At 36.7% G+C, this 23,680-nt stretch overlaps 3 protein-coding genes across 5 annotated transcripts; 2 read left to right on the plus strand and 1 right to left on the minus strand.

The window, feature by feature from the left end:
- Window positions 1-5,517: 5,517 nt before the first annotated feature.
- On the plus strand, window positions 5,518-6,934 carry LOC125186008 (transcription factor HHO5-like). 3 transcript variants are annotated; one of them, XM_048082306.1, is made up of 5 exons: window positions 5,518-5,779; window positions 5,837-5,982; window positions 6,057-6,270; window positions 6,371-6,450; window positions 6,533-6,934. In XM_048082306.1, exons 1-5 carry the CDS (start codon window positions 5,599-5,601, stop codon window positions 6,692-6,694), a joined length of 783 nt encoding a protein of 260 aa, XP_047938263.1. In that variant the 5' UTR covers window positions 5,518-5,598; the 3' UTR covers window positions 6,695-6,934. The 3 variants fall into 3 exon arrangements, with proteins under 3 accessions (XP_047938263.1, XP_047938264.1, XP_047938265.1); XM_048082307.1 differs by having other exon boundaries at window positions 6,374-6,450; XM_048082308.1 differs by having other exon boundaries at window positions 5,518-5,743.
- A 1,339-nt stretch (window positions 6,935-8,273) lies between these two features.
- On the minus strand, window positions 8,274-10,202 carry LOC125190713 (patatin-like protein 2). The gene is made up of 5 exons (XM_048088086.1): window positions 9,985-10,202; window positions 9,739-9,920; window positions 9,296-9,476; window positions 9,054-9,215; window positions 8,274-8,931 (listed from the first exon to the last, which is right to left on the minus strand). The coding sequence occupies exons 1-5, from the start codon at window positions 10,129-10,131 to the stop codon at window positions 8,377-8,379; spliced, it is 1,227 nt and encodes a 408-aa protein (XP_047944043.1). The 5' UTR covers window positions 10,132-10,202; the 3' UTR covers window positions 8,274-8,376.
- A 2,416-nt stretch (window positions 10,203-12,618) lies between these two features.
- LOC125189720 lies at window positions 12,619-13,371 on the plus strand. The gene has a single exon (XM_048086963.1). The coding sequence runs from the start codon at window positions 12,619-12,621 to the stop codon at window positions 13,369-13,371; it is 753 nt and encodes a 250-aa protein (XP_047942920.1).
- The last annotated feature ends 10,309 nt before the right edge of the window (window positions 13,372-23,680 follow it).

Consider the following 23,680-nt stretch of genomic DNA (forward strand, 5'->3'; position numbering starts at 1 on the left):
AAATCAAAGGGTAAATCATTTTGAGAGAGTCAATAAAGTAAACAAATTAGATCCTAAATTATCTAAACAAAAAACAACAAAAGGGTACGAAAGATTTCAACGAGCAAAATTTCCCAAAGTAGGCAGAATTATCGACGCAGTGCATTTCATGAATGTTGTAAGATAAGTGTGGCTTTATATTTTAAGATCACGTCTATATGCAAGCTGATAGGATAAACCTCCTATCGGGTAACTTAATGAACAAGAAAATAAAGATATGGAGAAGACATGTGAATCCCTAAAATATCTAAACAAAATATGAAATATGCTCGTGTATCACAAGCATACAGAGAACATGGAAGGTCTCGCCATCAACACGCAATATAAAGTCCATGGCGATTGGCGATTGCGAACAACCAAAAGGCCAAAGCCTCACAAGCGGAAAGGCCAAAGGTCATGCTAATAAATCCAACAATATAACCTTTAATTAATCTCTCTGCTCGCATGGTTGCATAGTTTGACGAGTAGACATTAGACATGACTTAGTCTCATTATGCAGTTTTATTGGGATCGTTAAATCAGCATAGTACTTAGTTTTAGAACAGTGTCGCGAAGGGATTAAGTCTTTTGACATAATTAATCTTGCCAACTTCTTCGGACAAGTTTAATCTCGAATCAAATTAATCTCGTGTAACAAAAGTATACATCGATACAAGTTCTGCCGTACAACTGGAGTTACAAACCTAATCTAAATTTGAAAAATCTTTGTAGGCGTAATTACATTTCAATTCAAGTTAAATCCAAAATCTGGCCGTCTCTAAAAAAGGTGAGCGCATATAACCCTGAGTCCAAGTATTTGGAATTTGATTAGCGGTTATTAAACAAGAGATTTAGTGGGAAACACGTAGTTTTTTCCCTAAAATGAGCAGACATGGAAGCAAAGGTCCTCGTTTTTTTTTTATCATAGGCCCCTGCTTTAGTTTAGAATGTCCATACTTTTAAACCAAATATTTATGGAATCTGCCTTTTAAGACTATCTCCTTGTCTGTTTTGTGGAATCACAATACAGATAAGATTTTTAAGTAAGAGAATTTGTTGAAATCATCTCCATGCCATTGTTGGTGCTGCTCTGAAATTATTCTTTTTTAGACGTTTGTATTAATTATTGGGAAATTGGTCTCTAAAACCATGAACTTTGCTCAAAATTTGGTATTTCCCATGAACTTTGAAATTGGTATATAATATCACGAACTTTGCATTTTGTTTGGTATTTCCCATGGCATGTTTATTACTATATTTGACTAACTTACGAGGCTTTTATCATACTTGACACAATTAAATCAACGTGGTTTTCAACGTGACTTTTTATGCTACATGTTATGAACTTAAAAAATGGTTTCAAATATTATAAAACATATCACGGTTGCCTATGTTAAATAAGATTTTGATGAAAATATCTTATTTGAGTGAATTTGGGAAATACCAAACAAAATACAAAGTTCGTGATATTATATACCAATTTCAAAGTTCATGGGAAATACCAAATTTTGGGCAAAGTTCATGGTTTTAGAGACCAATTTCCCTTAATTATTTAATTGCACATCCGATATATATTCAACAATTTTCAGGTTTGTTGCTACTTCCGTGTCACATGTGTCACTTTTTAATACTACAACACTATTATATCGTGATGAGAAAATAGAACATCTTTTGAATAAAGGATTCTTGTTGATTATTTGGCTTCGAATTGCTCCTTTGGAATTCTAGTATTTATACGTGTTCTAGTGATTATCTTTGATAAGATTAAAAGAATATAGAGGAGAATTGATGCTGTTGCTTTTGCAGCAGGATTGTATGGTGAGAAATAATAATATGGAGTATTAATCAGGATCGGGAATAAAAAGTATGTAGTACAGAAATTTAAATTGATTAACTTGGTGATTCTTGTATTTTTTAAATTTCTTTGGGACTTTTGCTCCTTTGCTATCTACTCCCTCCGTCCGCCATTAGGAGTCTCATTCATGGGCGACACGGGTTTTAAGAAATGTTAAAAAAAGTAGGTGGAAAAAAGTTAGTGGAATAGGGGTCCCACTTGTAAATATTATTTTTAAATGAAATGTGAGTGAAATGAGTTAGTGGAAGGTGGGACCCTATTACCATTTATGGTAAAAGTGAACCGGGACTCTTATTCGTTGACGGACTAAAAGAGAAAAACGGGACTCCTATTTGCGGACGGAGGGAGTACATAGTAATTGAGATGGAGTATTAATTTGAGTATGAACCTCCTTTCTATTATAATACTTCACCCCTAGTAGTTACGATGACCCATTTTATTTTTGCACTTGTTTTGAAATACTCCATCCGTCCCAAGATAAGTGACTTGTATTCCTTTTTGGGATGTCCCACTATAAGTGACCTATTTCCATTTTTAGCAAAAAGTCATCTCTTTTACTTTATTCTCCACCTACGTTATTCTCTCTCTTCTCCTCTGCTTTTCCCTCTCTCATACTTTACTCTCTCCACTTTAACTTATATAAATACAATTCCTTAAATCCTGTGCCCAAAAGAAGTAGGTCACTTATCTTGGGACGGAAGGAGTAATAAATAGTTGAAGTGGAGGAAAAATAAAGTAAGAAATAAAATAAAGTTGAAGATAGTCTCTTCCACATTATTCTCTCTTACTTTAATTTCATTTTAACTATTTATTATGATTTTTCCAAAATATGTGCCAAAATGAAATGAGTCATCTTAACTTGGACGGAGGTTATTAAAAAATTAAATATCTGAATAAAATCAAATTGAAATTTAAAATTAGTTTAGCTCTTTTGGATTTTTATCTGGTTCAATTTATATTTTTAGAAACCTTTGGTTTTTTATTTAGTTCAGTTCAGATCTACATAAAATAAAAAATATTGAAAAACTGAATTTAATTATAATATTACATACTAAATTATGCTCCCTCTGTCCAAAAAAAAATAGGCATATTTACCATTTTGGGACGGGGTTGGGGTCTGAATTTGGGACGGGGTTAATGATGCTCTAACCCTACACATAATTCCACTAGCACTATGTCTCACTCGCTTTTTTCCTTCTCTCTTATTTTTTACCATTCTCTCTTACTTTACCAATTCTATATTAAAACCCGTGTCATACATCAATTGCCCTATTTTTTGTGGACGGAGGGAGTATTAGACTTTATAATACCCTAGTTATGTTGGTTTATTGGATATGCTACTTGGTTGATATGATATTTTTATGTAAACATTGGAAAAATAATTCTGGGCTTTTTATTTTTTCTCAGAATTTTGGTACGATTTTCATTTTTTTATTCAAATTAGTTTTTGTAGTTCTTAATTCGGATTTTAAGGTATGGTGTTTCATATGATTCAATTAAATTTGATTTTAATTTTCACAAAATTTTGATTTTCTGTTCAATTCAGTTTTTAAAAAATGAATGGAAAATCAAATGATCACCCCCATATAATTCATGGCTAAAAAGTCGATTTTGGATATGCAATTAAACATGTGGTGGAATATATTTTTCATATACATGTGATTTTTAGGAAAACTTGTAAACATATGATAGTATCAAATTGTGTTTAATGAGTAATCTAGAAAGTCAGAGGAAGTACCATGACCAAGAAATTTTGGATCATAGGGAAACTCTCTTGGTAAAATGGTGATCCGGTTTAAAAGAATATATAATTAAAAGCTATAACTTATAAATCTAACAAAAAGTAAATTTTCAGCAGAACATATTCATATTAAGACTTAAGTTTTTAATAAATATGGAAGTCTAATTTCATAGTTATACAAAATGCACGTTTTATAAATTGTCAATTACGGATTAAACATATAATATACGCAAATATATTTCTTATTTATGATATATACTATTTTTACGGTGTATATACACGGTATGTACCCTAATTTCCGGTACATACCAAAATTTTGGAATATATGGCACGTTATACCGTATTATATAAAATTCCATATAATTACAATATTAAAATAGTATTTCGGTATATCAAAATTGCAATATTGTTTTTTTTTTCGCTACGATAGTATTTCAGTATATTTGTTCCAATGAATTTACTAACTAGAAACCTAATGGATTTATCCTTCCATTGATGATCAATTTTTGTAAATCATTTTTAGTCTAATCATACATGACTAGATCCAAGTATTACATATGAGCTGCTGAAAAAACCAAACAGTCAACTTGTGAGGTACGTCTATAATAAGAGCTAATCACACTTGAGTGACTGGATTCAATAATTTTTTAGACCCAAAACCAAATAGCTCAGGAATACCGTAATTAATAATTTATTAATTTTAGATGGTATGTGGTACGTCTATATTCTGGATACTCATACACACAATCCAATTAATTTCCATTACCAACATATATATTTAAATACAAACATATACAAAAATATACAAAAATATTTATTTATTTAGAAAATTAGAGAATAGACATTTGACCAGAATCCTACTCATTGTCCTTGTATTGGAAGACAATCTCAATAGGCTAATTATATGGTGCAAAACCCATAGGTTTCTTGGACCAAAAGAAGAAAGAAAAAGAAATCGCAAAAAGAAAAACTCTAAAAGAAGATTCTTGATTTAAAAGAACAATTAAACAATTTCTTGTCTAAGGACAGTATGTACGTTTGAGACGAATATATTACTTAATGTAAGTTCATAATTTTAAAAACTTTTTTTGATATATTCGAACAGAAGATAAATAATTAATAGGATCATATTCACTACAATCATATTTCGAAAAATCATAATCCCTAATAATAATATTATGATAAAAAAAATATATCCCTTAAATATTTTGTGACTCTTGATCCATATTGGACTATCCAATGATGCTCTGCATTCCAATATAAAACGCTGTAATCATATTCAATATGGTAGAAAATTGAAAGTTTCAATTTGACTATTTTACTCTAAGAATATGCGGTAACATGGCAAGATTTTGAACATAAAAAGAAAAAATAAAAGAAACACAGAATATTAGTATCACATCAATATTTGATGAGATTGAGTGTATGATACACTATCTGAATGATAAAATACACATAATGAGACTTAAATTACTCAGAAAGTGTTTCTTTATGCAAATATACGAATTAGCCCTCTCTTTAGGCCCAGATAAAAATAGCATATAAAAATCCCTACCCTTGATAAAAAATCTGGAAAAGCACCCTTTGTAAAAAAGATGATATCTCCAGACAAAAGAGTCAAGATTCCTCAATTTGACCGTACTAACCTCTGGTTTTGTTAGGAATCGAGAGTGTGAAAAGAAATCTGGAAACTGCTAGAATCTTTTTATTGGAAGAATCATTGTGTATTGCCTTTTCTACCCTCCATCATGACCATCTCTTTGTCTAAGTTTAACCAACCTCAAGGGTAATATAGTAATATTAAAATATACATGTGTGATAGTACCAAGTAAGCCACTATTTGGAGCATATTATTCTTGCGTGTAATCGTATGCAGCCACCTTTCATGTATGAGTATATTACATCTAACTAGGCAAACAGGGAGAAGAAAAAGAATAGGTGTAGCATTTTTGAAAGGGGTGATATTGGTTAGAATTGAAACACAATGAATTTTGATTTGGGCTCCAAAAACATTTCAGAAATCCTCTCAGAAGTTTCAGGCATGGATGATTTCATCAAGAAATCATCGATGCTGGATTTTCATGTCCATGCATTGGAAGAAGAACTGCACAAGATTGAAGCTTTCAAACGTGAACTTCCTCACTGCATGCACCTGCTCAAACATGGTCTCTCTCTCTCTCTCTCTCACTTGTTTACATTTGTTTTGATTTATTTTTTTTCAGTGATTGAAAGGTTGAAGGCAGAGAGCGGGAGAGATGGAAGGGTAAAAGCGTCAAATGAATTCACCGAGAAGAAAGATTGGAGGACTTCTGTTCAGATCTGTACACCGATGTCAAGAGATCAAGCCCCTGTTTTTCCCCTGAAATCAGTAAATTTTCTTCCATATTTGCTATTCATTTTAATTGGATTTGCATTTTTTTAAATATATACTCCATACTTCAGAGATTCGCGGAAGGGCTGGGAAATGGAAATCAGTTTGGTGGTAAACTGAGGAACGAAGGAGGGGCATTTTCGCCTTTCAAGAGAGCAATGAATGAAAAGAGTGAGGCTGATTTGAGCGACGATGGAACTCATCACAAGAAACAGAGGCGTTGTTGGTCTCCGGAGTTGCACAAGATTTTTGTTGATGCCCTCCATCAGCTTGGTGGTGCGCAGAGTAAGATATCTCTTTTCATAAATCATAGTAATTATATATTTTTAATGTATTTTTATAAGTGTAAATGTTTAATCCAAGTTTATAATGTGTTGAATTCTAGCAGCGGCTACACCCAAGCAGATTAGGGAGCGTATGAAGGTTGAAGGTCTCACTAATGATGAAGTTAAAAGTCATTTACAGGTAATTACAAAACTATTATGATCATCTAATTCCATGCATTACATTTTTTTCTAAGCAAATAAATTTGGATTTTGAATTTCAGAAATACAGAATCTATATGAAGAGAGTTGATTCAGCGGAGCCGATAGCAGTTTCAGGGTTCCCAGTGGATGGTGGAAAGAAGGTGGTTAAAGGCGGTTCTGCAGCCACCAGCGGTCAGAGTATCGGAAATGAAGACGAAGATGAAGACAAAGACGACGACTAGTCGGTGAGAGCAACAAGGACCTTGCTTGCCTTACAAAAACATATCATATACTCCTCCTACTTCTTAATTAATTTCACTTTCATTCTACACTTATTTTGCCAGAGAATTTAAAACCGCTTGTCATATTGCTTCATATAAAGCTGTTTTGAGATATTTAGTATAGCATATTTTTCTGAGGAATTCATTTAGGATGCCAATTTAAATTTTATTTTTCAAATGCATGCACTAATTTTATTCTCCTGTCTTCTTGTATCAAATTTTTTTCATCACCAGCCGGTAGTGTATGTGTTAGGAAAATTGGAGTATAACATATGTTACAGAATAAAGTCAAATAAAAATTTTGAAGCCAGTGTACATCATCACAAGTATGGTTGCACTTTTGCTTTAGTAAAAGTAGCAGTAGTTATACATTAATAGGCATGCACTTATACAAGTATAGTACTCCATAAAAGTTATGCTTTTTGTCGAGACGATTCTGGTTATAAATGTAATGCATCTTCAAGTTCATGGGTCGATTCATGGGAGTTAACTTTGTGTTATGATGAATATTAACTACAAAAATGCAGAGTGCACATATTCATTTTATTAGTACTATAATATATGGGGCATGTGCAAGAATAATATTATTAGCATCAATGAATATAATTTTGTATGTATAAAATCTAATATTGGCAAATGATTTTGTAGATTAGTAGTATATTACTATTATATACAACATCGTTATGGATTTTCTTGATTATTTTCCTCAAAATGAAGGTGTGGTACTATCGAAACTTTCAAGTTGCGTTAGGTTTTTAGATTTGTTTATCACTAATTGTATTAGGTTTATGTAAATTTATAATCATAGTAGTTGCGTTAGGTTTTTATAAAAAGATTAGTTTTTAGATGTGTTTATCACTAATTGTATTTTATATATAGAGAGAGAGTTGTAATAAAATGTAACTAGGATTTATATAGTACTAGTATTAGATTTGGAGATTTAATAGCTTAATATTAAATTTTTTAAATTAATTAATGTAATTTAAAAAAAATCTTAGTAATCATATTTCGTCCATAAGTATGGTACTATTACCCTGGTAAAATGTTTAAAATTTCTCATATTTTTATTCCAAATAATGGTAGTCATCCGTATATAATATGGTAGTTACCTGGCGCAAGTTCTTAGGTTATTATACAGTTTTTATGCAACGTAATCGCAAGGATGACCAATTGTTTCCTTTCGCCACCTTGATTTGCGACTTTTTCGAAAGAAAAAGACGACAATCGATATCATTTTGAGATTGTTTAAAGCTTTATTTGTGAATTAACAATTGTACCCATCATTCATGTAAAAAAAGAAAAACTTGGTCCACTTATTAATTTAATTCTGCCATCTCCGAAATTGTTTCCTAGATCCACCATTATTGTTGATAGAGATACTTGTGTAGATACACATACACCCCTATTAATTTCGTTTCATTTTATTTCCATTCAATTCATTTTTTATATTTTCATCCTACTATTAGCAAGATCAGGGCATCTCTTCCCACCATTGTATCAGTCAAATTACTTTAATATCAATATACCAGCAAAACAAAGGTTGAGGAAAATCAATATCTAAACAGTTATGGTATATATGATGAGAAAATGACAAGGATGAGGACGAATTTCACCACATAAATGAATCATAGTATTAACATGAATCAATGGATAACAAGTGTTGTATGAGTTTCGCCTCTCTCTCTCAGCTTTCTCTCAGCCGAAAGCTGTTTCGCAAATCGAATCAAAGCCTCTTCATTGGTGCCCTCTCCTTCCACCTCCTCAAACTGCCCTGTCTCGAGGTCCACTCGCGACATGGGCATCTTGAGGCGCCGTTTCGCCACGTCGACGAGCTCCCGCAGATTGCGCGAGGTCGCGATGTCCAGAGAAGTCTGGTCGCCGGAGAGCGTGTCGTCCTGGATTCGGAGGTAATTCTTCTTGGTGTGAAGCGACTGGAAGAGCGTGGAGACATGGATGTCCACCATGTCCGAGCTCGCGTCTCCGAAAACATCCATCAGTGGCGTGTTCCCCCACTTGTACACCCATCCCAGCAGCCCCCACCCCGCTGCCTCCTCCGCGCTGTACTTCTCCGCCTGCTTCGGTATCCCCGTCCCCAGCGACAGCACCAGCACCTTGCTCCCGTCCAACGCTGACATCTCCGTGTAATCCGAATCTCCCGCCAATATCCCATTCGATATCTGGGATATTGCTATCAGCGTCTGCAATTATTAATATTGTCGTTTCGTTTCAGACTGTCCACCAAAATTAGTTTCTATCTATTTATTAAAAAAAAAATCTCTGTTGAGTCTCATTTTTCGCTAACAACATTACAGCCACTTACAGGATTGTTGGCTGCAACGCCGCCGTCTATTAGATCATAGGTGGTGGTGTTGCCGGCTTCATCGACCGTTTCGAAATAGTGTGCGGGTAGAAAGGTGGGAGCTGCGGAGGTGCCTATGCAGATGTCACACAGTTTGGCATCTCTGTAGGACTTCTCCTTGGCCTTTTTCAAGTGAGCAAAAATTGTTAATTGGAATTTTTTGTTTTGATTTCATAAATATGAAAATTGAGATGGTTACACACATCTTTAGTGGTGAAGATAACTGGCTGCAGCCGCTTGATATCGAAAGCAAGAATCACCAGATTTGTTAATGTCTCCTTGATTGTGATGTCTCCTAATTGCTCCTTCAACAATGTCCTCAAACACCTCCCATTATACTTTGGTCCAAATAAATTCTTCAGAGTCTTGAGCACATTATGCCGGCTTCAAAACACAAGTTCGAATAAATTAAAAACATCACAACCCAAGTCGTATATATACTACTACTTCCGTCCAAAAAAAATAGTTTTAGTTATGGAACACGTGAATTTTAATGCAAAATTGGTAAACATGAGAGATAGAGAAAAAAAACTTACTATTATAAATAGACTAGACCTAATTTTGGTGGACGACCTAAAATAGAAAAACATGACTATTTTTCGTAGACAGGGTAGTACTATTTAATATTGAGATGAAAGATACTAACTCGCAACCAGGGAAGAAGGAGGGGCATTCGTTGAGATAGAAGTCGATTATGTCCTTTGCGGCATACAAGGGGCGTTTATTGTGGTCGGGGGCGGTGATCATGGTGGCTAGCAAGCCGCCAGTGCTGGTTCCGGCTACTATGTCGAAGTAATCTGCAACTCTTGCATCTGCACCATCTAGCTCCTGCAAAACTACCTTGTCATGCAAAAATCAACGCTACTACTTTTTAAGTAGGTAGAAAAAAGACCTGGAGCTTGGATTCAAGAAATTGAAGAATGGTAGCAGGGATGATGCCTCGGATGCCGCCGCCGTCGATGCTGAGGATGGTTACAAGGCTTCCCTTTTTGGGATCAGGAGCCATACCTCTTGTGTAACAACACTCATAAGGCCTCATCACCACTTATAGAATGGTTTTTGGGTTAGGAATATCATTCTCAATTTTCACGGATCTAATCTAGATTCTTCTATTACATCTGATGTTTCTTTCGTCTCAATAAAACTTGTGTCTACCGTGTCAAATGGGTGGATTAATTTATAAATAAAAAGGTAAAAAAATCAAGAATTGAGAAAAAGTAAGTAGGATGTATACACATTGCAAATGCTCTGTTTTTTGTGCTCAATAGTTGCGAGTGTAAATTTGTATTTAATTAAGTAGTGTAACCAACATTTTAGTGTTCAAAATTTTCTAATCTCACAATTCTATGTTCTTTGATTGCACGATGACATCATTCAAGTGAGATGGAGGATATTAATACAATCAATATTATAATGGATGATGTAGGGTTCAGAAAACGTAATATGAAAAATAAAAGATTAATGCAGAAAATATAAAAAACTAGAATAATCATAAATATATTGTATCATGCGTCAATTGTTACACAACGTTTTATAACTCTAATTCTAGTTCTAGAAAGTAGTAGTAATAGTATTATTTTGATTTGATTTTCGTTCATTGATTCTTGCCTTATTTTTGCTTTTAATGAATCCCCATTAATTGCAATAGGGTTGGGTGAAAATTGAAAAACATAAGGTTGCATAGCTACACTTGGAACAATTTAACTTTGGGCGATTCTTTCCTTAAATGGGAGGGGAATGTTTCATAATTCATTGGTTGATTAATGATTAAATTAGGTAGGATACGCAAATGTTGCAACTTCCTTGTTGCTTTTCACGCTCAGAGGTTGCATGCCTTGCAAGAATCAACATCAGTATTTCATTTCTTGGGGCTTAGTATTGATATTTCAAGAAATTCTGTTTTGCCCTTTCAGCTTAATTAGGATTATTCACATGCCATAAACTCTGTAGTTAGACAATATATGTAAGTACAAAATAAACTACTCCAATATCTTATATAACTAATCTATCTTATTGAAACACTGTAATTATCTTCCTTCATTATTGATTTTGTAATATTTTGAAGTGTCATTGGATTTGATGGAGGGGCAGATGGAGAAAAGATTTGATTACAGATAAAGAGAGAATAAAGTAGAATGTTCGGAAGTTAGAAGGGAGTTAGAAGGAGTAACATTATCCACGAAATAAATTTAGGAAATTATTGTATTGCCAAGAGCATTTTGATACAAAGAATTCAAAAATTGACTGTAATTTGTTATTTCTCATGTTCTATAAAAATAAAATATTTCGAGAATGATATGCATTTTAATGCAAAATTAATAAATGAGATAAAAAAAGAAAAATAATTAAAATAGTATTAGTGAAAGTAAGATTTGGATGATCAATAAACACAACAAAAATAGCTTTTTTGGGACGAGTGAAGTTTATTACTCCCTTCGTCCGAGATAATTGGATCCAGTATTCTATTTCGGGTCGTCCCACATAATTTGTCTCATTTCACTTTTACCATTTTTGGTAGTGGACCTCATATTCCACTAACTCATTCCTACTCACATTTTATTACTCCCTCCGTCCCACTTTAGGAGTCCCGGTTTACCATTTTTGGGTGTCCCACTTTAGGAGTCCCGGTTGGAATATTCCATAAATAGTATTAGGCCTCATATTCCACTAACCTTTTTCCACTCACATTTTATTACAAAACTAATATATAATAGTAGGACTCACATACCACTATCTTTTCTCACCAACTTTCCGTTACATTTTTTAATACCCGTGCCGAACTCAACCGAGACTCCTAAAGTAGGACGGAGGGAGTATAAAACTAATACTTTAAAAGTATGACCCACATCCCACCAACTTTTTCAACTCACTTTCCATTAGATTTCTTAAAACCCGTGCCGGGTCAAAGTGTCCCAAATTATCTGGGACGGAGGGAGTATCTTGAATTTGGCCAAATATATAAATATCAAGTGGAGCAAAAAAGGATTATTGAACCTAGAAATAAAGGAATAATTTTTTTTTTCCAATATCCATGCTTGGAATTCGAATGTAACTCGGGCATGAAATTCCCAACCTTAGCCCTTGTTAGCAAGTTATTCCAACCTATGGCCCAAGTTTGGGATCCTTTAAGCTGCCCCCTAATGGGCCATACCTGCTTAGCTAAGTGAGAATGGTCAACCCAATTATAGATTAAATACAAATATATTGCGGTGAAAATTTAAATTTTAAGAGCATCTACACTGGATGCCCGATCACACGAGATCGGGCTCAGGCGTCCTCGGGCATCCACTGCAAATGCCCGAGCTCGAGTCGCGTGACCGAAAGATCGGTTGTCCCGATCTCGAGCCCGATCGGGCATCCATTGCAGCGTCAAGCCCGATGACGCCTTTTCCCCTTTTTTTATTTTTATCTATAAATATACCTTATTTTCACTCATTTTTCACGCATCTCTCAACCCTCACACAACATCTCTCCATTTCAAATTCTCTCTTTCACTCATTTTTTCTCTTTCACTCAATTTTCCGGTATGGCCGTAGAAGATATAAGTCGGGCTATGGAACGCGCAATGCTTGCTTTCGGGAACCAGATTCTCGCAGGTACTCGTGCAATACAAGAGCAAGAGCAGGCCGAAGAGCAGGTCCCGAGGCCCATCTGCCATCGGACACCCGTCCGTCGAGAGCATCGTCTAGCTCATCAACGTTTGTTCGAGGACTACTTCGCCGATGAGCCCCGTTGGGGAGTGATGGTTTTTCGCCAACGGTTTAGGATGTGGCGAGAATTGTTTCTCCAGATTGTTCACATGTTGGAGGCGCGCGACGAGTACTTCCAGCAGCGGCAAGATGCGGCCCACAGAAGCGATCTATCCCCGCTCACGAAGTGCACGGTTGCGCTTCGTCAGTTGCCATATGGCACCACAACGGACATGTTCGACGAGTATCTTTACGTCGGGGATACAACTGGCCAGGAGTATTTGGGAAAATTTTGTGAGGGCGTGATTGACGCCTTCAGCGCCACATATTTGCGCAAGCCGAATGCCGAAGATTGCCAGTTCCTGATGAGGATGCACGATAGGGTGCACGACTTTACTGGAATGTTAGGGAGCATTGTTTGTATGCACTGGGAGTGGAAGAATTGTCCGACAGCGTGGAGAGGCCAATTCACCAGTGGGTATAAGGGTACCTACCCGACGATGATCCTTGAAGCCATCGTTGACCACCGTCTTTGGATTTGGCATGCTCATTTGGCGTGGCGGGGTCAAACAACGACATCAACGTGTTGAAGACGTCGGGTCTCTTCATCGAGCAATGCAATGGCAACGGTCCGGTAATCAAGTTCACTGCCAACGGATGACATGTACCCGAGATGGCCAGTTTTCTTGATGACGATCTCCTTCCCAACGGATGCGAGGAGAGGCCTTTTTGCACAGCGACAAGAGTCTGCATAGAAGGACGTGGAGCGAGGATTCGGTGTGCTTCAAGCACGTTGGGCAATAGTGAAAGGCCCGGCTCGGTCTTGGTACATGCATCATATCGCCAATGTCATGGACAAGTATGGTTTAAGTGTGAGCAGTTTGATAAGGCTAATTTCATGCATTGGTTATAGGGATAAATTTTGTGATTTCCTGGGTCTAACAAGGTTTTATAAGCCAGGTGTGTAGAGAAATCGCCAGCCCCAGGAAGAAGACGAAGATTGCCTAGAAGAAGAAGCTGGCGAGAAAAGTGAGCGGAAGAAGGAAGAGTTACTAGACTGAGGAGCATCCAATTGGAGGGCAAAATGGGAATCACAGGAACAGTCTAGAAGCTCTATCCACTATAAATAAGAGCACGCGATCAACATGAAGATATCTCTTTTTCCACATCGGCTCTTAGCTTAGTTTTTCCACTGTTCTCTACACACACTTGAGGAGAATCATTCTGGGGAGTTCACGTTTCGGATCTAGTTGTGGTGTAATACCGTCTCTACGGAGGCGAAGATACAATCTTTTACTGTTTTTCAGTTTACATTCCGTATTTCCCCGAGTCTTCGCCGTTCGAAGCTCGGTTGTGTTTTGATTATTCTCTCGTGGGATACTTCGTATTTTGCTATGGATATTTCTATTTTGGTTTCAGTTATGATATTGTCCTTTTATTTGTTTGCTTTGGTGGATATTGTTGGTTGATTTGAGTTTGGAGTTTGAATTGCTTGGAAGTTGTAGTTGATCGGTTGAATCTAGTTGAATATGTGAAGATCGGAGATGGAAATGGTGTTTGATTGTTGTGGATGGCTTGGATCCGGAGTGGATGAAGCATCCGACGTATAGATCTGTCGCACTTGCATTGTTATGATGTTTTAAATTCTATTTACTTGTTTGCCTCGTCTAGTAGTCGTGGATCTGTGTTAGTTTCAGTGGTTCTTTGAGTCATCGGTTTAATTTCGTCTGTCCTGTTTCGATCTTTGTTTGCTCTGTTTTTCATCGGTTGTTTCGTGATAAAAGTTAGAGAAGATGATGTCGCTGTTAGTTAGTCCTTTAGTTAGTTAATTTGCAGCTTTTTCCAGTCGTACTATGTCGTTTTAGGAAATGGTCCCCACGTTTGGCTTTTCCCATGTCTAGGTTAGCTTAGGAAGTTGTTTACCCAGTCAAGTAGTCATTTCAATTATTTTCAGTCATCATGCATGTTCCTGCCTAGATCTAGCTGTTAGAATAGAATATTATATTTACTCAGTCTAGGAATTAAAGCTCAACCCCGAAAATTGCGTGGCAGCAGCCAAAAATAGCTTCCAGGTCTTTGAGCATGTTTACTTACACATCTGTCTCTGTGGATTCGATCCCTGCTTCCCTATACTAAATTTTTTTAGCTATAGCGGGTTGAGGGTTTTGAAGGGCGAAGGAAGTGATTGTGTGCCCAACGACAGGTTACCCTAGGATTCTCTGAGTTCCTAGACCCGGTGTCTAGTGGATTCTCTGGATCGAGAGATTTAATTTCAAACACACCTCGCTAACCGTTCGACCACTCTTCAATGAACAATAAAAATGACAAAAATAGCTTTTTTGGGACGAGTAAAGTTTATTATCTTGAATTTGGCCCCATATATAAATATCAAGTGGAGCAAAAAAGGATTATCGAACCTAGAAATAAAGGATTAATTTTTTTTCCTATATCTATGCTTGGAATTTGAATGTAACTCGGGCATGAAATTCCCAACCTTAGACCATCTCCAACCATACTCCACAATTGAGTTTTGGTGTAGAAACTTCTTTAACCATACACCAAACTCAAACTCATTTTTGGTGTTTTTTATGAAACACACCAAATATAGTGTAAATTTTGAATTTGGTGTAAATGGTTGGAGTAAAATTAGTTTTTGGTGTGACGTATCCCCAAAAATGGATTTGAGTTTAGTGTAAATGGTTGGAGATGGTCTTAGCCTAGATCAGCAAGTTACACCAACCTATATGGCCCAGGTTTGGGATCCTTTAAGCTGCTCTCTAAGAGCATCTCCAATGGCAATAGGCCAGCCACAAGCTAGCCACTCTCTCCCTCCCATGTCATCAGCACTAAAAATCCACCTGCCACATCATCATTTTAATCAAATAGGCTAGCCTAAGGCCAGCCACAGGCTAGCCGCAATAAAAATGATTCAAAAACAAATAAATTATGGAATTAAATTTACGAGACATATACGGGAAAATTCATTCATTTCATTAAAAAAAAAAGAGGTACATAGATAAAAAAAATACATGATTTTTATAAAAAGCGGGCTTCCACACACGAGCCCCGCCGCTCTCTATTCCTCATCGTCGCCACCGTCGTCGCCGCCGTCCTCGCCGTCGCCACCCGGGACCTCCACATCGGTGTGGGTATCTGAGCCCGCGTCTGAGCCCCCCATCAGTGCCCTCATGGCATCGAAATCCACCTGCATGTTGTCGAGCATCGAGCGAAGAAACCTCTTCTCCGTGGGGTCAGTTGCGGCCCTCCACTCTTGGAAGACCTTGTACATCCGTTCCTCCATTTTTTGACACGAGAATAAGGTGTATGCGCGTGGGGGGGGGGTGCCGAGATGACCTCCTGGGGCGATAGGGGGTAGGATCCCTCGCTGCCCGTTGCGCCCGCTTTTGGCCAACCGGGCGAGAGCGACGAGCAAAGGATGGAGGGGACGGAAACTCCTCAGCATCCGGGGGAGGTCGTGGGATCCGCCGCTGCTGCCGCCGCCGTAATCGCCGGAATAGTTACTCGCTTCTACTTCTTCGGCCACCCAGCGTCGCACCCAATCCGGAATTTCTCGGAGTCCTTCAGCACCAGATAGCATTCCCAGAAGGTGAACTCCCTATAAGTCCCCTTCACGGGGAAATGACTCTCCCCTATCCTCCGGACGTCCTCCTCAGTCTGCCCACTAGTCAGCATGCGGAGGGCATTGGTGTACAACTCCGAAAATCGGCCGACCGCGGCCCTGATGCGTTCCTACCCCTTCCGGCACTCCTCCCCGCTGTACTCCTTTCCGTGCGGGCAGTTCCTCCTGTAGACTACTCTAATCTTAGCCCACATGTTAACGATCCGCTGGTTGTTCGCAACTAGCGGATCGTTGCAAACCGACAACCACGCCTTGGCCAGGCCGACGCACTCATCCTCTGTCCACTTCCTCCGCGTGGGGGTGTCGTCAACAGCGGGCTGCGACGACTCGCCGACCATCTTGCTCTTCTTCTTCTTCGGCGCGGCCCGACCCGCTGGAACGGGAGTGTCCGGCTCCCCGATATCGATCCTCATCTAATGCAATGACAAAAGGTCATCCCCAGTGAACTAACGTCTCCACGGGGGTCGACGTGTGAGACGAAGCCATCAAAAAATCAATAGAGGGACGATAGATCGTTTCCACCCTCTCGGTGACCCCTGCATCCGGGATGCATACCGGACTGCATCCCTCATTGCCATATCGGTATCATCACCATCATCCGCTGCAAGCATCTCGCTGCTGCATCCGGGGCATACCTCCCCCCACCCGGCGTTCCTGTCGCCGCCTCCTCGCCCACTCTGCCCAGGCATCCCCCGCTGCATCCCCCCCTGGCGCTCCCGCCATCATCCCCATCAACTGTTGCCAAGGGACGTTAAACCCTTAGCCCATCTACCCGCCCATCTGGCCCCATCCAGATCCCACGGGTACCATGGGAGTCCGAGATCCGCTCGTCGCCGGACTGGACTTGTTGTTGTTATCCATCGCTCGATGTTGCTCTTGTACGAGAAATTTAGAGAGAGAAAAACTCGTTAAAACAAGTGGTGCAAATAAAAATGAAACTAAAATCGCGTATATATAGTTTTTCAAAAAATTTCAAAAATAAAAAATATAAAAGGGGCGCTAGCCGATCGCTCACCAATCGGCACACCACAGTGGCGGCCAGCGCATCAGCCAGCGCCTGGAAATCGGCGTGCGCTCGCTGGTTTCTTCGCCGAAATGCCGCTGGCCGGTTCCAATAATTCGGCTAGCCGACCGGTTAGCGAAGTGAATCGGCTAGCCGGTGGGCTAACCGCTATTGGAGATGCTCTAATGGGCCAAAACTGCTTAGCTAAGTGAGAATGGTCAGCCCAATTATAGATTAAATACAAATATGTTACGGTCAAAACTTAAATTTTAAGAATGGAGTACTATTTAAGAATAAAAATTTATATAGTTCTTGTATTGTGAAAACTACGGTGAATAATTACTCTGTCTAGTGATTTCATGGTCTATATTCTATAATATATTCGAATCCAATAGGAAAACAATATTCCATTTTTTTTGAAATCATTGATTTTGACAACGAATTCATCATATTCTTCTAGAAAAAAAAATCATTATATTTTAGATAGGAAGATTATACTAAAAATTAAAAATATATAGTACCTCAGATTTTAAGGAACCCATATCACATCCTCATTACATAATACTACTATATTATAAAAAACCCCTATATTATACTACTACTTTATATGTCCTTTTACAGATTAAATTCATAAAAATCGTATTTAATACTACTACATGGAGATTTACATATAAATAACATTTTTTAACAAAAATAAGTCTAATCATGCTGTGTTATCCAATAGCCAAGACAATGTATGTTGAGATTCACAACACAAAATCTGTTTAGAAACTGTGTCAGTGCATCGGTGTGTGGCTTTGGTTTCATATAAATTTTAAAAACAAAGTAGCAATTATATGTAGTATGTTCCATTCAAAAAGACAAGTATTCACCCAAAATTTGAGAGTGATGGATCGTTGGTGTAAGCATGCATGAAATGTATGTTTCTTATCAAAGTAAGGGATTTGTTGACCTCTCTCTCTTCTATATACTACTCCTATGATAGATGCTTCAGATTTCAGGCAACCTCGAACTTGAGTTTTGAGTTTATTAGCTCACAATACCATACAATATGGTCCTTCATATTCTCAATTCTTTCTATATGTTCTTTTTTATTACTCTAGATAATGACTAAGCACGTAGTACTATGTGTTAAATCCCCATCATGATTTCAAAGTGATATAGAATTGACATAGGCAAGCCGGATGCAATTAACTCATTATAATTCAAAACGTTGTAAGTTAATTACACAATTAGCTCATCTACACTACTAATCAAACGACCCACCTAAAATTTCCATCATCATTATTTTCAGTTTTCCCATTGTATAGCTGGAAAGTTTATTATATTTTCTACAATATGTCTGTGGGAGATGCAGCACTAATAATTTTGGCACAATGTTTGCTTGTTATTGTGAGTGTGCACGGGCAACTACTATCATGTTTTTAGGTGACACACGAATTACTGTCTAATTTGAATAAATTGACTATGTAATAAACCATTGGAGATGGTCTAAAGCAAAATAGAACATGTATTTAAAACATGGTAAGAGCATACATTTATGTAAAAGAGATTTCAATTCCGTTTCACATAAAATAAGCCATGGGTAAATAAATTGGTCGTCTTTCACTGAAAATAAGATATACAATATGCTTATCGAAATTAGCTATAGTACTACATAACTTATCAAGAATTACTTTTAAAATATCCAACTGTTCAAGATGTGAAAGGGGGAAGGAAGTGTATTTATTGGGCTTCATTTATTATGGATTTGATTCATATCTCTTAAATTTTTATTTTATGAAGTTATTTGCAATCAAATAAATTGTTTAATTATAGTTCCATTTGTTTCATAATTATTAAGCTATAGTAATTGTAGAGTAGAATTATTGTGTGTTTATTGCATAGAAACAAAAGAAATTATCAGTATACTGAAAATACCAGAATACATAAATGAAGTAGTTAAATACTTATATCGCACCATAATTTTAATTTTAGGGTTAATATTTGGGGTGTATAAGCTGAAGATAATGGCACAGGCAACAAACTATGGGGCCCGCCAACAACATTCATGGTAGGTAGTTTTATTTTGTCCACGACGAACTCAACTTTTTTATGTTTAACCTCTATCTCCTCTTTTATTTCAAGTTTTCAACTAACTTAAATCTTATTTACGTTTTACTATAAAGAAAATGATGAACCCAATTTCCTAGGATTGTTGATGTCCAATTCCTAGCAATTTCAGGGCCGCGGGAATGTGCAGTTAATTAGCTAGCATTTATCGGTCACAATTAATGCGCTCGGACAATTTTTTGACGGTTAAAGTTCTCGTGTGCTGTTGCGAATCATTTCCAAGCTCATATGTATGTGCTCGATATTAGAAATGGGTCACTCACTCCTTAAAAAGCCTCATAAGGGGGAGGGTTATCCATCCTTATATAAAATAGATAGGATCATCATCAAGCCGATGTGGGACAAGATATTAGAATTTTAAAAATGGGCCACTCACCCCTTAAAAGGCCTCATAAGGGGGAGGGTTATCCATCCTTATATAAAAGAGCTTACCATCCTTATATAAAAGAGATAGGATCATCGCCAAGCCGATGTGGGACAAGATATTAGAATTTTAACACGCTCCCTCACGTGTGGGCCGGAATGACACATCGGACTTCCATCACGTGGGTAGGCAAGAGAAGAGATAAAGAAAATAAACTCCATCATCGACTTGGGCCCGCTCTGATACCATATTAGAAATAGGTCACTCACCCCTTAAAAGGCCTCATAAGGGGGAGGGTTATCCATCCTTATATAAAAGAGATATGATCATCACCAAGCCGATGTAGGACAAGATATTAGAATTTTAAAAATGGGCCACTCACCCCTTAAAAGGCCTCATAAGGGGGAGGGTTATCCATCCTTATATAAAAGAGATAGGATCATCACCAAGCCGATGTGGGACAAGATATTAGAATTTTAACACGCCCCCTCACGTGTGGGCCGGAATGACACATCGGACTTCCATCACGTGGGTAGGCAAGAGAAGAGATAAAGAAAATAAACTCCATCATCGACTTGGGCCCTGCTCTGATACCATATTAGAAATGGGTCACTCACCCCTTAAAAGGCCTCATAAGGGGGAGGGTTATCCATCCTTATATAGAAGAGATAGAATCATCACCAAGCCGATGTGGGACAAGATATTAGAATTTTAACACTCGACAAAGACATTTTGTCCAAACATAGTTCCGGTGCTCGAAAATTAACGAGAGGTTCCGTGCTCAGTGAAATTGTGTTGCCCGAGCACAAAAGCAGTGCTCAGACATAATGTGAGGTGTTCGGAAAACTAGTTTAGTCAATTTCACACTTCAAATTATTCAAATTTGCCTTCAAAAGGGCATTATAGATGTTGAGCAGAGTGCTGGACATAAAATTGACTCTTCAAACTCATACTTATGCATGTATGCATATGATATGCGTTTTGCTACTAACCCTTAGACTGGAAATAGTACAAATCAATTGGATAAAAAGTGGATTACACACACTTGTTTGGCTACTACAAATTCACTAATATCTTTGATGATTGTTAATAAATAGTGCACCCATTTTGATTTCCTTGCTTTTCTTTACTCGAGTAAAGAAGAAAAGAGTTTGGTAATCTAAACACGGTGAAGTTAATGGATTGAGCAAGCAGAATTAAAGAAAGAAAACAATATTGTATTTTCCTATGATAGATATGGAGGTGGCCTAAAGAATGAGGGGTCCATGCTTTTGACTTTGCATTGGACATTTGGAACACAATACTATTTAGAAATCATACTTCATCATTGTCGGTCTTATTTGATTTGAAGTCAACACGAAGATATATAGGACAATTAGCCTATATATGGAGAATCTAAACACGGTGAAGTTAATGGATTGAATAAGGATCTTTTTTAATTATTATTATAAATAACTAATTTAAGTTATTTTCTGAAAAGTTGAATGCAAGTACAGAGCTAGTTTGATTGTTGCAACTAACAAAGTTTCCTAAAATATGTTAATGTGGAAATATTATAAATTGTGGTCCATGATTTGCCCCTTGTAGGAATGGTGAAACATGGCACATACATAAACTGTGGGATATGACGGAAACATGAAATATATACTCTGTCACAAAATATTTTGTGCACTCGCCGTGACTAATAGCCATGACACTTATTTTAATATAAAACTTAATGATGTATGGTAAATAAAATGTAACTGAAAATAATTTTAATGTAAAATAGAAAATTATCTCATTAAACAAAAACTAAAAGAAATATAAGAGAATAAACTTTTAATACCAGCAAAAATATGACTATTGATTGTGGAGAAAGAAAGTGCTATTAATTACAATGAAGAAATCAAATGATATGAGGCTTGTGCAATAGTTCTTAAGTCTCACATTCCGGTAGAATGGAACGCTTAACTAACATATTGTGGACTTTAGATGGCGGAGGGAGTTACGCGGAGGAGGGGTGAGGTGGGTGACATTTCACCATGTACCGGCCTCTCTCACTCAATAGGATCTCAACATGAAGCCCATTCGTGAGTGTACTTAACTTTTTTAGATATTTAATTTAATTTTTTCAATCGAGAAAAATATTTTTAAATTTAAAATCTGTCACATTATTCAATATATTCATTACTCAGAAGAGTTCTATCCACTTTTATTTTTAATCTTCCAATATCTTTTATACCCAGGTATAACTACTACATTCAACTTAGAACTGACAATTTTCAACATGATACGATATAAAAATCTGACACGAACACGTATGAAATTAATGGATTTGATTAAACTTTATTGGGTTCGTATCTTTGTTAGAAAAACAGGCACGGAGTTTGTGTTCATGTCCGGTGCATTTGCCCAACTAGATGACTACTTATTAATTAAATGTGTTTTGTATGATTAATTAAACGTGTTTACTAATTATAACGGAAAATAATTAATTAACATTATACAGTTATGCATGTGAATGGGTGAAGTGATACAATAGAATATAAATGTATTCATCCACGCACCATTTGACACCTAGGCGTATTTAAGCAAATTCAAATTACAACCACTCTTCATCATATGATTTGTTATCATGATATATTGGATCATCAAAACTAAATGATTCACGCATGAAGAAGAAAACGAATTATTCTTCTAGAATAAAAAAGTCAATTCCATTTACTGTTACTATAGTTTTGTATCAAGTCTATTTTCCTTTTGAATTTTCTTTTCTGCCCTTTGTTTGGCTCACATTCTTTGTTAAGTTTGTGTTTACTTTGGAAGCTTTCATTTCTTTGTTACTAAGTTATTCTCAAATTTTTTATTGTTTTCTAATTCTTGATCTAACTTTGATTCGGACTTCGGAGGATACATGATCTTCTAAATCTCGATTTCATGATAACTTATCGATATTGCATGAAGATAAGTAGAAAAAAAAAAGAAACATAAAGTGGTGGTCGAATTTTCCTTTTATGCGTGTATATTTAATAATTGGTATTATTATTGTTATTATTATTATTATTATTATTATTATTATTATTATTATTATTATTATTATTATTATTGTTATGGGTATTATTATTATTATTATTATTATTATTATTATTATTATTATTATTATTATTATTATTATTATAGCACAGTCATACTATATGGTTAGAGGACCTTATCGTAATCAACTGAAGCAAAGCAAGTTATTCCATGGAGTTGGTTGGTGCAGTTGTTGAAATAAATTTGAAATCTTGCAAGGATAGTTGTCTATCGTTTTTTCGATGATAAACAAACGCTCAAGCCATAAAACGGCGAGCTATAGAAAGGCAAGCCAGAAGGCAAAGTCACCAAAAAACAAAAAACCCCTACCTCTCAGAAAAAGGAACCAAAACAAGCAAAAAGCAACCTAAAAGCAGCTCCACTAAAGCAACAAACCAACCATCTCCTCATCAATCCAAAAACAACAAAGCCACAAAAGAAGGAAAAAACAACAAGATCCCAAAACTCAACTAAAAGTCAGCATAACCTACCTACCTCTTCGTGATAGTTGTCTATCGTGATTCTATTTTTGGGTAATTTTAAATTTTAGTTATTCGTTCATCAAATATATTTCATGTATGTATATGTGTTAGTGTACGTGATGTATATATACTTGATATGAGATGATGATCGATCGGTATAACTCTAACATCCAATAAATTATGTCATACTCCTACTACATATTTATACAGTGTGGTAGATATCGATCGAGCCAGACCATAAATTTAA

This window comes from Salvia hispanica, chromosome 5 (genome assembly GCF_023119035.1).
Source record: "Salvia hispanica cultivar TCC Black 2014 chromosome 5, UniMelb_Shisp_WGS_1.0, whole genome shotgun sequence".
In the NCBI taxonomy this organism is placed as follows: domain Eukaryota; kingdom Viridiplantae; phylum Streptophyta; class Magnoliopsida; order Lamiales; family Lamiaceae; genus Salvia; species Salvia hispanica.

Coding starts and splice junctions, on each gene's coding strand:
- LOC125186008 (XM_048082306.1), top strand. CDS start 5,599: ATGAATTTTGATTTGGGCTCCAAAAACATTTCAGAAATCCTCTCAGAA. Junction 5,780..5,836: donor CATGCACCTGCTCAAACATG/GTCTCTCTCTCT, acceptor ATTTTTTTTCAG/TGATTGAAAGGTTGAAGGCA. Junction 6,271..6,370: donor TCAGCTTGGTGGTGCGCAGA/GTAAGATATCTC, acceptor GTTGAATTCTAG/CAGCGGCTACACCCAAGCAG.
- LOC125190713 (XM_048088086.1), bottom strand. CDS start 10,131: ATGAGGCCTTATGAGTGTTGTTACACAAGAGGTATGGCTCCTGATCCC. Junction 9,921..9,984: donor TTCTTGAATCCAAGCTCCAG/GTCTTTTTTCTA, acceptor GTAGTTTTGCAG/GAGCTAGATGGTGCAGATGC. Junction 8,932..9,053: donor GCGTTGCAGCCAACAATCCT/GTAAGTGGCTGT, acceptor TAATAATTGCAG/ACGCTGATAGCAATATCCCA.
- LOC125189720 (XM_048086963.1), top strand. CDS start 12,619: ATGGCCGTAGAAGATATAAGTCGGGCTATGGAACGCGCAATGCTTGCT.